This window comes from Corticium candelabrum, chromosome 13 (genome assembly GCF_963422355.1).
Source record: "Corticium candelabrum chromosome 13, ooCorCand1.1, whole genome shotgun sequence".
Lineage (NCBI taxonomy): Eukaryota > Metazoa > Porifera > Homoscleromorpha > Homosclerophorida > Plakinidae > Corticium > Corticium candelabrum.
This window is the reverse complement of record NC_085097.1, coordinates 6,974,100-6,986,568: the sequence shown is the minus strand read 5'-3', so window position 1 is coordinate 6,986,568 and position 12,469 is coordinate 6,974,100. Positions and strand designations below refer to the sequence as shown.

Below are 12,469 nucleotides of genomic sequence, written 5' to 3'. Positions count from 1 at the left end.
TTATCTTGAGAGTTTGTCTTGCAGTAGAGAGTAGCAGTATGGACGTGACCAAGTTGTGTGATAACTGTATCTTCTGGTTCTTCTCTGATTTCAAAACCATCAATTGCTAAAACTGTAAAAAATTTTGACTTTGAAAGCCAGGTATCTACAACGTTAACCGAACTACTAAGCTAGCTAACTAGCTATCTAGCCAGCATTTGCACACTACAATCCAGCAATGCAATTTTCCAGCAAAACATTGATATCGACATTCTTACCATCTAAGACAACAAAATAGTCGACCAGCCCAAGCAACCAACATCCCGTTTTCTTCATTCTTTTCGTGCAGCTAGATCACGTGAAAGTGGAAAAGGTTTATCTACTGGGCATGCGCTAGGTGCGGGATATATAATTTCTCTACTAGACGTTTCTAGGGAAGGTCATGCACTTAGATAATAACTACACCGCATCTTACGTTTTCTCTAAATCAGCTATGCACTGTCTGGATCTATTTTGTGAGCGTAGGAAGCGGAGACGGGGGGCTCAAGGGGGGCTTGAGCCCCCCGCTCAGTGTAGGAATTGAAATTTTCTGTGCCAGTGACTTTTACAAATCTGTTTACGGTCTGGCAGTCTTTGCTTGCTCATGATTACATCCACGGTACATCCACGGTACATCCACTTTCCCCCGCTAAACATCTCTCTACGCCACTGCTAGCTAACTAAGACTAGAATATCCAAATTCGCGAGACTTTCCGAATTTAAAATCGTGAATTTGACACGATTCAGTACCAAGTTACTTTGTAACGATCTCACGTTAGTACACCAGTGCGTGAGCAATAGCTAGTTAGCTAGAGTGCAGAGTCATAGGGCAATTATTACACCTAGTGTCTGGAAACAGATTGTCTGATATCAATGCTAAAAATTTACTACGTATGTATGTACAGTCCAGTCGAAGCCAAAAAAGATAGCAAGCTAAGAAAAATGCAATACAATTAATTAATTAAAGAAACGAAATTTGCAACTAAAATCTAGAAAAAGCCTACTTCTCAATTACTGATCTGGCTCTATACTTTTTGTGACCACGTGTCTTGTTGTTGTTGTTAATTAACACCAACTATGAAAGTATTATTTTTCTAATCCATCTAATACACAAAAAGCCACGCCTCCTGAGCGCACGTGAGCTAGAAACGGGGCTATGAAAACAGAGTATCGGTCGTTTGAAGTAGTCGCCAGCTTCTTTCATCTTTGGTTACACGGTAAGATGTTCCCTATTTTAGATACAAAACTACGTACTAAGCGTGCACTAGACAGTTAATTCCTTACGCCATCTACTCTAGTGCAAGGAACCCCTTTTCTTGGCTGCAAGTTAGTCATACACGTTCGACGCACATGCTAAGTGTTTGACTGGTTTCTCGACTCGAGGGAACATGATCGCTAAACTTGGGCTTTTGAGAAGCAATGCGAGCGGTACATCGGCGGGTGGTGTCAGCGGTGATAGTTACGTAATATGATGCATGTTAATTTACTGCGTCCACATGCAGTCTTTTTACAGTACAAGGGATTACCAAAAATTGTTTTGTCAATGAAAGCGATTTTATTAGGCAACCTCATTATTCTCAACAATTTGATATAAAGTGTAATTGTCGATTGATTGAATTATGCAAAAATGTTTAAAAATCTTGATGCAAATAATTTATTCTTTACTTAACCTATAGCTGACACTACCCCTGCTTAGCCTTTGGAAACCTCGCTGATATGCGGACCCCATGAGCTACGCCCACGCCTGTGATTCTATTGCACAGTCAGTAATTTTCAAAGAGACTTGTATTGTGTACATGTTAATTACTAGGTCAGTAGTAAAGAAAACGTTAAAAAAGTAAAATCGAATTAAATTTGAGTTTATAGTTTTGGCAGTTGGTGGTCTTGTAATCAGAGAAGAACCAGCAGATACAATTATCACACAAGTTGGTCACGTCCATACTGCTACTCTCTACTGCAAGACAAACTCTCAAGATAATTCGACAATCACTACTTGGTACCAAGATGACGTCAACGTAAAAGAAGGAGGTTTACCTTTCTATAACATAACGAAAGAAAGTCTTGTGGTTCAAACTACGGATATCAATGATCCCGGAGTAATTCTAGAAGGATTGTATTATTGTGTGATCAACAACGGAACGGTAGCGGTCAGAAGCAAGAGCGCGTATATTAGAGGTACATTATACGTTTGCCAATTAATTAATTAATTAACTTGAAAGTAACTACGACATGCCTAAATGTATGAATATGGTATAATTTTACAAACTAGGAAATCGTTTCATTTTCTTTGTTCCTCCATTGGCCAGAGCTTTTTCCACGCAAGCAACAGTTGTAGTAGCTCAAAGTGGTTACCTACAACTACCAGTATCGGACAACAGACCTTTCTGGTTAGTAGAATGTGAAAGTGTCACTATCAGTTGTACATCTACAAGCTGTCCATTTTGGCATGACGTATCTGTGACTGGTCGACTCGTCGTTTTCTCCGTCCTTCGCATTAGATACAGTGAAATCAGAAACAACATTGACAAATGTAGAAATGAAAGCACAATACGTGTCATCGGTACAATTGGAACACCTCGAATGGAAGGAACGTTTACCTTTAAAGGTTAGATTTTAGTTGAATAATTAGATAACAAATACAGAGTTTACGTTTGTGTATTGTAATGGATGTTTGTCGTTCTAGATACTATATCATTGTTTCCAAGGGCTTATATTCAAAATCAAAATATTTTTATTCAAGTTGGCAGTAATGCAACCCTTTACTGCATATCCAGTCATAGTAGCAGCCCGTACACGTGGAAAAGAGATGGTTCTGTGATTGTTGTTGGTATGAGATTTTCATTGCTCATTGATGGTGTGCTGCACATACAAAACGTGACTGAACAAGACAGCGGGCACTATGAATGCACTGCTACCGCAACATTTCCATCATTTGGCGTTGAAACCAGAAAAGTGTCATGGAGTGTTACTGTATACAGTAAGTCATTTCCTACAAATTGTATACTTTTAGCTAATTTATACTTTCCAGTAACAATATTAATTGTTGTAAAGGCTTACCGCGTGTTACTCTATCTCTTTCTCAACTGAACGACACGCGCACTGAACAGTTCTGCAACACAACCCACCTTGTTGTTCCCTGCATTCTAAATCATCTCCCAACTACAGTAAAGTGTCAAGCAAAAGGATCTTTTCCGATGTTGATTCAACTATTTCGCAACGCCCAGTTGCTGTTAAAGCAAAACGTGACGAATGCCAATCATGCTGTGCAGCACACAATTTTATCTCCTCGTTTAGGAATCTATCAATGTATCGCTAGAAATGAGTATGGCAGCAAACAATCATCACTCTACGCAACAGTATCTGGTAAACGGTACCATGTTGTTGTACACTGTAGAGTTTGTGTTGCTATTGTCAGTATATATTGCGTATACTGTAGGTGTTGTTCCAACTGTTTTTGCTACAAGTCGCTCATCAACAACGGAAGCTACATCTCCATCGATGCCACAGTCTACTGACTACGTGACTGCGTCACAGTCAATTCCTCGAGCGTCAAGTACGTCAACTAGTTCCTCATATTCGTCTCAACTTACGAATGCAAGTTAGTAAACACTGCGCTACTCATTGACGTTATATTACTAGAAATTCTTGTTTTGAGTTTAGCATCTCATAATGTGCAATCTACTTCTGGAACGAAGTCTCCGAGAGTTACTAGTGCTCCAGTTACCGTCACACAAGCTAATGCGTCATCCGTGTCTCTATCCAGTAGTTCTTCGACTCTCAATCTTCCTACCACTTCGACACCACGCACCAGCTCGTCTTCTCAACGATCAGATCTTATACCAACGACATCAACCGTTTTGCCAACGTCTCAAACCGCATCACCTCCATCCCACTATACAAACACTCTTTCCTCATCAGGTATGCCATTGCTGGTTATGCTCTAGCCTTTATAAGTTTAGTGAATCAATTAATTAACTGTAAAGGTGCAGCCAATCTCCCTAGTGGAAAAGTGACGAGTGCAGCGACTAGTGCAGACGCAAGTGAAAGTACAACTAAGCCAGCAACAAAAGCAACAACACCAACGCGTAAGTATAGCAATTTATAAATTTATCTAGTTCCTAACGTGAGTATCTACTAGCTGCAAAAGAGTCTGACGGTCAATCAATTGCAGTAGTTGCTGGTGGAGCTGCAGGTGGAGTCGTCGTCTTAATTGTCTTTCTAATCATTATCATCGTCACTTGCTATCGACGTACACAAAGTCAACCAAAATTTTAACGTCTGCCTATGCCAGTGATTTTAGTATCTAAATAAATTATGCTTAGGTTTTGCACTCGATGAAGATAAGCAACGGTCTCCAGTAGCAAGTGCTACCACAATCGACAATCCCACCTACTGGACAGAAACAACAAATAGAGAAAGACTGAAACAAAGTCATGTTGACAGCAGTGGACAAACAGCTGCGTCCTCCTCATACGAAACTATTAACAAACCGACGGCTATTGTTTCACCCGTGCAACGCCCCACTGCGACCGGAAGCGACGGGATAAAAAAAGAAGATGAGTATGATGTGTTGGACCGAAAAATGGAAGATGAAGTGATTGTTACAAAACTTGACGGTCTAGACGAACGTTACTCAACGCTAGAAAGCAGCAAATACAGTGTGTGTGACCGAAAGACGGATGAAATTCCTGTTACAACAGAAGGCATTCCATTGGAGGGTTACTCTGTAGTTAAGCGAATGTCGGACAAGAGGCAGAAGAATGCCGATAGCAGTCGCTCAGATGGTCAATATGAGGAAGCAGTGATAAGTGGTTAGTATGTTATTTAGTGATTCTTGTATAGTAAATATTATATTACACACACACACACACACACACACGCACGCACCGACGCACGCACGCGCGCGCGCACACACACACACACACACACACACACACACACACACACACACACACACACACACTACGAGACAGAAATTAAAATAATACCATGTGTTCTATTCTTAGGAGCTTACGCACTCGTTGGCAGTGCAAACAATTCTTCATCTAACGTCCAAAGACAAAGCGATCTCCAAAAAGATAGCCCGTATGCGGTACCTGACAAACCGAAACAAGCAGTAGGTGCGCGTTTGTCTGCGTCTTCTACGAATGGTAGGCACTCTGAAGTTACCGCCAAAAAGCCGAAACAGCTCGCACAACGTTTGTCTACAACATCTGCAAGTGAACCATATGAAGAAGTCGTGCAGTCGGGTAGTACTAAAGAAGAAAATCCTTACTCTCTACCGAGTGAGCACAAAGCTAAGGCTCGTAAGAATACTGTGTCACCAAAAACTGAGTATTCCTACGCCAAGCCTGATTCCAAACGAGCAACGACGGTCGAGAGTGACCGCTTAGTGATAGGAGAGGTCAGGCCAACAAAACAAGACGATGAAGAAATGCCACAAGGAAATAGTGAAAATCCCTACGCTGCACCAGATGAAGTAAAGCACAAGAACGCCAGAAGTGTTACACTCCCCAGTGAGTACTCCTATGCGAGGCCCAACGTCAAGAGAGAAATGGAGATATCAGGTGACCGTTTGGTGACCAGAGCAGCAGCAATGACGGCACAACAAGACGACACAGGCGGCATACCGAATGACGAGAACGATGAGAATCCATATGCTCTACCAGATGAGAACAAAACGAGGACGACTCGCAATGCTCCTCCATCACTACCTCCACCAAATGCACAAGATTCTCGCACCCAACCAGAACTACACGATCAGTCCAACGCAGACAGATCTGCTGGTAAAAGTGATTCATCTATCTCACCCTGTCAATTCACTGCAGTAAAAGACACATACGCTGTTGCCACTAAACAATCTAAGAAGAAACAGTCGACCGTGTCACACATGTCAGTTGGTGACAGTGAATACGCTGTTGCCAACATACAAGCCAAGAAAAAACAATCAACAGTCTCACATATGTCAGTTGGTGACAGTGAATATGCTGTATCGAGCAAGCTACCATCGGGAAGTCCAAAATCAAACCGAAAACCTGCAATCGCATCTAAACCAAAGCATTACCAGACGGAAGGGACCAAATATACTGTATCCGCAAAGTCTCGATCTTTGCCTCGCGATGCGATGAATGCAACTGCTTCATCGGTTCAAAAGAAAGGAGTAAGAGAAAACTAATATTGCATGTTATATTGAGCAGAATGCTGAGTTTATTTACTGTAATTTGCTTTGACTAGAAGTCTGACGTGAAGTATACAGACGTGGAGATTATACCGTCGGAAACGAAGCGACACGTGACGTCTGAAGAAAACGTGGAGTACGCCACTATTGACCATGTTAAGCATTGAAACATTTAGTTAATACATTGACATAAATGCAGCTCTACTTGCACTCTAGTGCAATAACTTTTCTAAATTCTTGCTTTTTGTATCGTATATATTGCTTTGTTTATCGTATATATGTTGCTGTTGTCTGTTTATATACAATCGTCATTAATCATTGTATTACAATCATTCAATAAATTCATATTGTAGCTGTTGTATTCACTGGTTTGAATGATCACTAAGCAACAAGCAGAAAGAAACGTATACTCAGAAAAGTCACACACACACACACACACACACACACACACACACACACACACACACACACACACACACACACACACACACACACACACACACACACACACACAGGAGTAGAGTCGTGACTATGGTGCGATGTACATTGTAGTGTCAATAATGCTAAAGAAACATTTGTAACAACGGTGCATTTGATTCCTCCTGGTTCAACTGCAGATAAGACAACATGCTCCTCTACCTAGACTCTACTAACAGCAAACCGGAAAATATCTCACAGTTTACCAGATTAATGATGCTTATCTAGAAATCAAATTTTACAATATTGATTTTATAGTTTTGTAATGTGAATCAATGAATGTTTTAATTCTATTGCACCTAGATAAGTTTCCACAGTCAATCTCTCTTGGATATATATATACATACACAAAACACTAATTAATTAAAGACAACACAAGACTAAAATAGATATTTCCATACAAACACACACTACATCATTCATTCAACACTAGACACTAAAGTGTCCACTTCCTGTCTGATGAGTGACACTTTTCGTTGAATTGCACCGCCCATCTCTATAAACCGTTCAACAAAAATGCTAAAAATAAATTATTAATTAATTTTATAAATTGAAATACACTAATGCAAAACATTGAGATATCTGTAAATTGTGTAATCGTAATCGTATTTGCAGGCATTGTCTGCTAACAGGTCTGCTGTAATTTGGTAACAACGATATCAAATTAATAGGTGAAAACATTGATTTTAATTTTAGAATGATTTGATTGTTTTTATATTGAATTTGAGTGTGCACTTGTCAGTCAATATCAATTATCACAGTTTACTGTTTTAGTTACTACCAAGCAGAGCAAACTATCAATGATTGTCAAAAATTAATTAGAAATAAAATGTTGATTAAATACTGCACAAAATTGTGTTCAGAACAATTGTATCAGACTGATTAACACCAAGGCTGATATGATATGCCTAGAGCAGAGCTGATACACAGTTAAGGTGATGTAATATGATTGTGCATGATTAATTGTCCAAGTTGATAATTGCCGAGCGTAGCGAGGCTTCTAATCCGGGTAGCACAACAGAAATGGCGAGGTCCTATATGGGTCTCCATCAAGCTTCTGGTATATATATATATATATATATTATGTGTACACATAAATCTCAAATTTCTCCTCCCCACGACCACGTTTCATGATAGGACCTACCCTAAAAAACCGTTTTCGTGTCCGACTACAGATGAGTCTAAGAACGATTCGTGCAAGTGACCAAACCACGGAGAAAATGCTTCATCAAGTTCCGTCGCCCCATCCCTTTGTATTGTAGCTAGTTATAGACTGTGTGTACGTGACAACCAAGAAACACCTTCAGGAGTTGAATGTCACCTACAGTCAACTATTCACACGTCCCATACAACGAATCCTTTACTACACTGTGCTGCATCTAACACTGTATTTTAGAGATGGTATGTAATTGACAAAAAGAAACACTTTATTAGCTGAATGCCACCTACAGTCAACTTTTCACACATCTCATACTACCATCAATCCTTTACTACAATGTGCTGCATCTAACACTGTTGATAGTCAATGTTTGCTGATATCAATCTCTATGTCAGTAAATACCATATCACTGTCGTTACAACGGAACTGAGTGCATACCTATACTGTACATTTCAATTGTCTTGATCACGATCGCAAAACGACGACTACCTATACCAGGCCTTTATACGTAATCTAAACTACTAGGAAGTTTACATGTTGAAACAAATAAGTATTGTCTAGCTAGGACTCAGCTTCAGTAGACAGTCTGAAAGCTCCGTTGAAAGTGTTATTCACGAACGCGAAGGGCCTACGGATACCGTAGAACTAGTTATCAATTAATTATTGATATTCTGTAGGTTATTCACCTGGCAGGTGTACTCAATTTGTGACAACCTAAAACAATAAAACTCAAGAAGATGTTGTAAATCAGCTAATAAAAGGACGTTTGAAGTATATATAGCAGCCTAATGTCTCCATTTCCGTCTTGACAATCAATTTAACAAAATAAAACTAGTAAACACTTGTATTGCAGCAATATGTTTATCTAGTGAACTTGTGTCATCCTGTTTAGCAACCACACTGCCTCCCTCCATTCCATGAGGACATCTCACCACACCTGTCTATAGCTTGCTTCCTGTATGACAGATTTAGAAGGTTCATGCCTAGTTTACATTAGTACACGGTACAATCTTCTCTGTTTATTGTTGTATTACTGATTAACAGTAGACAGACACAACATGATAGAGATACACCGAAACTAAGCAAATAAAACATTATATGTATAAAAAGTAGAACAACGACCATGCATGCAGAGACGATAATCAATACTCTACTAGTCTAGACGCAGTCAACATATCAAGTACAATGAATGGTGCATTTTAATCCTAGAAGTGACGCCTAAAGAGTGCCAAAAATATCAATAGTTATAGAAGCCTGCTAACACTCTTACTTGCAATGCAAAAACAGTAGGCCACCCACCTCAATCAACAGCCTAACAGTAAGATCCCGGATTATCGGGATATAACGTTATAAGGCGTGGTGTGTAGCTTGCGTACGTGCGTGGATGTGTTAGATGTGTGTGTGTGTGTGTGTGTGTGTGTGTGTGTGTGTGTGTGTGTGTGTGTGTGTGTGTGTGTGTGTGTGTGTGTGTGTGTGTGTGTGTGTGTGTGTGTGTGTGTGTGTGTGTGTGTGTGTGTGTGTGTGTGTGTGTGTGTGTGTGTGTGTGTGTGTGTGTGTGTGTGTGTGTGTGTGTGTGTGTGTGTGTGTGTGTGTGTGTGTGTGTGTGTGTGTGTGTGTGTGTGTGTGTGTGTGTCTTATTCCGTTTTAAGTTGTGTGTATTTAAAGTTTAATTAAGATTAATGTATAGATTAATAAATTAATATTCTTCTAAAGACTTGTACTCAAATTGGTACTTAATTAACTGTGCTGTAAAATCAGCTTTTCGTTAATTAAATTAAAGTTAGTTGCTAAACGGATGTATATTGTAAAATGTAAAATGATGAAGAAAAACGTGTACATACAACTAGAAAAACAGTACTATCTAGTAGTGTAGTTGTTGATTAGCTAGAACCATGCGTGCTGATAGAATTGATGAGCTACATTTGTCTGCTAGATGTTCTACATCTGTCTGTTTTTGCGTCGTCGAGGCTTAGAAATGTTCTCGTCGGAACGTTGGCGTTTAGTTGTATCCATTCCTACCTCTTCGTACTGTACAACATCAGTCGATGATGGAGCCGTTCCTCCTCTAGCGTGTGATGATATAAAATTGTAAGCAGGATTTTCTCTCATTGTTGTCTCTTCGCTCTTTTTCTGACTAGATTCTATATCACGAGGAAAAATTAGTAATTGATAAAATTACACTGTAATTAACCTAGCACATGAAGACAAGACACGTGGAAAATAATCACTCTAATCATAGTAAACTTATGTCTATGCCTCAACTGTTATGTATTGTCCTAAGAATATGTATTCGGGTGAATTATTAAAGCTCACTTCAATGTTTTCTAATTATCCATATCATAATAAGTATAACTCCAAATAACAAGACGGATACAACCCATCCTGATACTGCAACACCCGTCGAATCTGAAGACTTTCTTTCACTTTCTTGTCCACCACCTGCTGTAGAAAAGTAGACAGTATACGATAAACGATTTGTTATTTCAATTCAGTTAGTCAAGTCAATCATTATCTAGATTATAAACATTAAACATTAGACCAAACCGATTTCTGTACATATTCTACCTTTTCAACGTATTTAAGGTTGATCAATTACGTGATGACGGGAAGTTAGTTTGCGCTCTTGCTGTTGAAGTAATCACCGGACGAGAGGGATAAGATGCAGTCTGTGTAAATGAAGTTTCTGTCTTTGCTTGCTTGCTTGTTGACGACTCTGTTGTGTCTGGATGTAAAGCTACAACAAAATGTAATAATAAATAAATGATGCATCCAAATAGAGTCTAGCTTAGAGATAGTAAAGAGACTTGCTGTACGAGATGGTGTAAGAGTAGATCTGGTGAAGATAATAGAGATCCTCCTATTTGACGAAATATCGATAGAATCTAAAAAAATGGCAATCCAATTATCTAATTTGCAGTTTTGCCATTGACAATCGGCGACTTCCAACTTGTGGGCAGATGCCGTGACGTTAATGAACTAGAATAATGATTTGATGACTTTGTCACTAATGGGTGAAGTAGAGATGTAGTAGTCACGTAGTCAGATGCAGTAGATTGTGGCATCGATGGAGCTGTAGTTGCCGCTGTTAGTAAACGACTTGTAGCAGAAACAGTTGGAACAACACCTAAAGTATACGCAATACTGACAATACTTGATAGAACTCTACAGTGTACAACAACATGGTACCGTTTACCTGATACTTTTGCGTAGAGTGATGATTGTTTGCTGCCATACTCATTTCTAGCAATACATTGATAGATTCCTGAACGAGGAGATGAAATTGTGTGCTGCACAGCATGATTGGCATTCGTCACGCTTTGCTTCAACAGCAACTGGGCGTTGCGAAATAGTTGAATCAACATCGGAAAAGATCCTTTTGCTTGACACTTTACTGTAGTTGGGAGATGATTTAGGATGAAAGGAACAACAAGGTTGGTTGTGTTGCAGAATTGTTCAGTGCGTGCGTCGTTCAGTTGAGATAGAGATAGAGTAACACGCGGTATACCTTTACAACCATAGGCAACACAACGGTACAATATTGTCACTGTACACTACAAATTTAGAAGTAGATAATTTGTAGAATTGACTTACTGTATACAGTAACACTCCATGACACTTTTCTGGTTAGAACGCCAAATGATGAAATGTTGCTGTAGCAGTGCATTCACATTGCCTGCTGTCTTGTTCAGTCACGTTTTGTATGTGCAGCACACCATCAATGAGCAATGAAAATCTCATACCAACAACAATCACAGTACCATCTCTAGTCCACATGTACGAACTGCTAATATGACTGGATATACAGTAAAGGGTTGCATTGCTGCCAACTTTAACAAAAATATTTTGAATTTGAGTATAAGTCCTTGGAACCAATGATAAAGTATCTATAACGACAATCATCCATTACAACACACAATGTAATCCCTTTATTTGTTGTCTAATAATTTTTTAACTAAAATCTAACCTCTAAAGGTAAACGCTCCTGCCATTCGAGGTGTTCCAATTGTACTGATGACACGTATTGTGCTTTCATTTCTACATTTGTCAATGTTGTTTCTGATTTCACTGTATCTAATGCGAAGGACGGAGAAAACGACGAGTCGACCAGTCACAGATACGTCATGCCAAAATGGACAGCTTGTAGATGTACAACTGATAGTGACACTTTGACATCTAACTAACTAGAAAGGTGTGTTGTCCGATACTGGTAGTTGTAGGTAACCACTTTGAGCTACAACAACTGTTGCTTGTATGGAAAATAATGAATTCTTTGGAGGATCAAATAAGATAGAACGTGTTGCTAGTTTGTAAAATTAAACCATATTCATACATTTAGGAATGACGTAGTTACCTTTAATTAATTAATTAATTAATTGAAAAACGTACACTGTACCTCTAATGTACGCGCTCTTGCTTCTGACGTCTACCGTTCCGTTGTTGATCACACAATAATACAATCCTTCTAGAATTTCTCAGGATCATTGATATCCGTAGTTTGAACTAAAAGACTTTCTTTTGTTATGTTATAGAAAGGTAAACTTCCATCTTCTACGTTGACGTCATCTTTGTACCAAGTAGTGATTGTCAAATCATCTTGAGAGTTTGTCTTGCAGTAGAGAGTAGCAGTATGGACGTGA

At 39.2% G+C, this 12,469-nt stretch overlaps 3 protein-coding genes across 4 annotated transcripts in view; 1 reads left to right on the top strand and 2 right to left on the bottom strand.

Annotated features, from left to right (window-relative positions):
• LOC134188914 (peroxidasin homolog) overlaps positions 1-322 on the bottom strand; it is a 3,246-nt gene extending 2,924 nt beyond the window's left edge. For both annotated transcript variants that reach the window (XM_062657122.1, XM_062657123.1), the window contains exons 1-2: positions 258-322; positions 1-112 (exon numbers count right to left, since the gene is read on the bottom strand). The exon at positions 1-112 is cut by the window's left edge and continues 197 nt beyond it. In XM_062657122.1, the coding sequence (XP_062513106.1) occupies positions 1-112; positions 258-315 (170 nt within the window). In that variant the 5' untranslated portion in view covers positions 316-322. The remainder of the gene's footprint in view (positions 113-257) is intronic.
• Positions 323-1,174: 852 nt separating this feature from the next.
• Positions 1,175-6,541, top strand: LOC134188632 (mucin-5AC-like). Its single transcript, XM_062656799.1, has 12 exons — positions 1,175-1,235; positions 1,885-2,193; positions 2,288-2,623; positions 2,702-2,995; positions 3,070-3,381; positions 3,455-3,616; positions 3,679-3,936; positions 4,002-4,103; positions 4,157-4,276; positions 4,341-4,829; positions 5,025-6,178; positions 6,253-6,541. Exons 1-12 carry the CDS (start codon positions 1,175-1,177, stop codon positions 6,361-6,363), a joined length of 3,708 nt encoding a protein of 1,235 aa, XP_062512783.1. The 3' UTR covers positions 6,364-6,541.
• Positions 6,542-10,420: 3,879 nt separating this feature from the next.
• LOC134189283 (uncharacterized) lies at positions 10,421-12,330 on the bottom strand. The gene is made up of 4 exons (XM_062657518.1): positions 12,226-12,330; positions 11,424-11,716; positions 11,026-11,337; positions 10,421-10,956 (listed from the first exon to the last, which is right to left on the bottom strand). Exons 2-4 carry the CDS (start codon positions 11,494-11,496, stop codon positions 10,739-10,741), a joined length of 603 nt encoding a protein of 200 aa, XP_062513502.1. The 5' UTR covers positions 11,497-11,716; positions 12,226-12,330; the 3' UTR covers positions 10,421-10,738.
• Between the last annotated feature and the right edge of the window lie 139 nt (positions 12,331-12,469).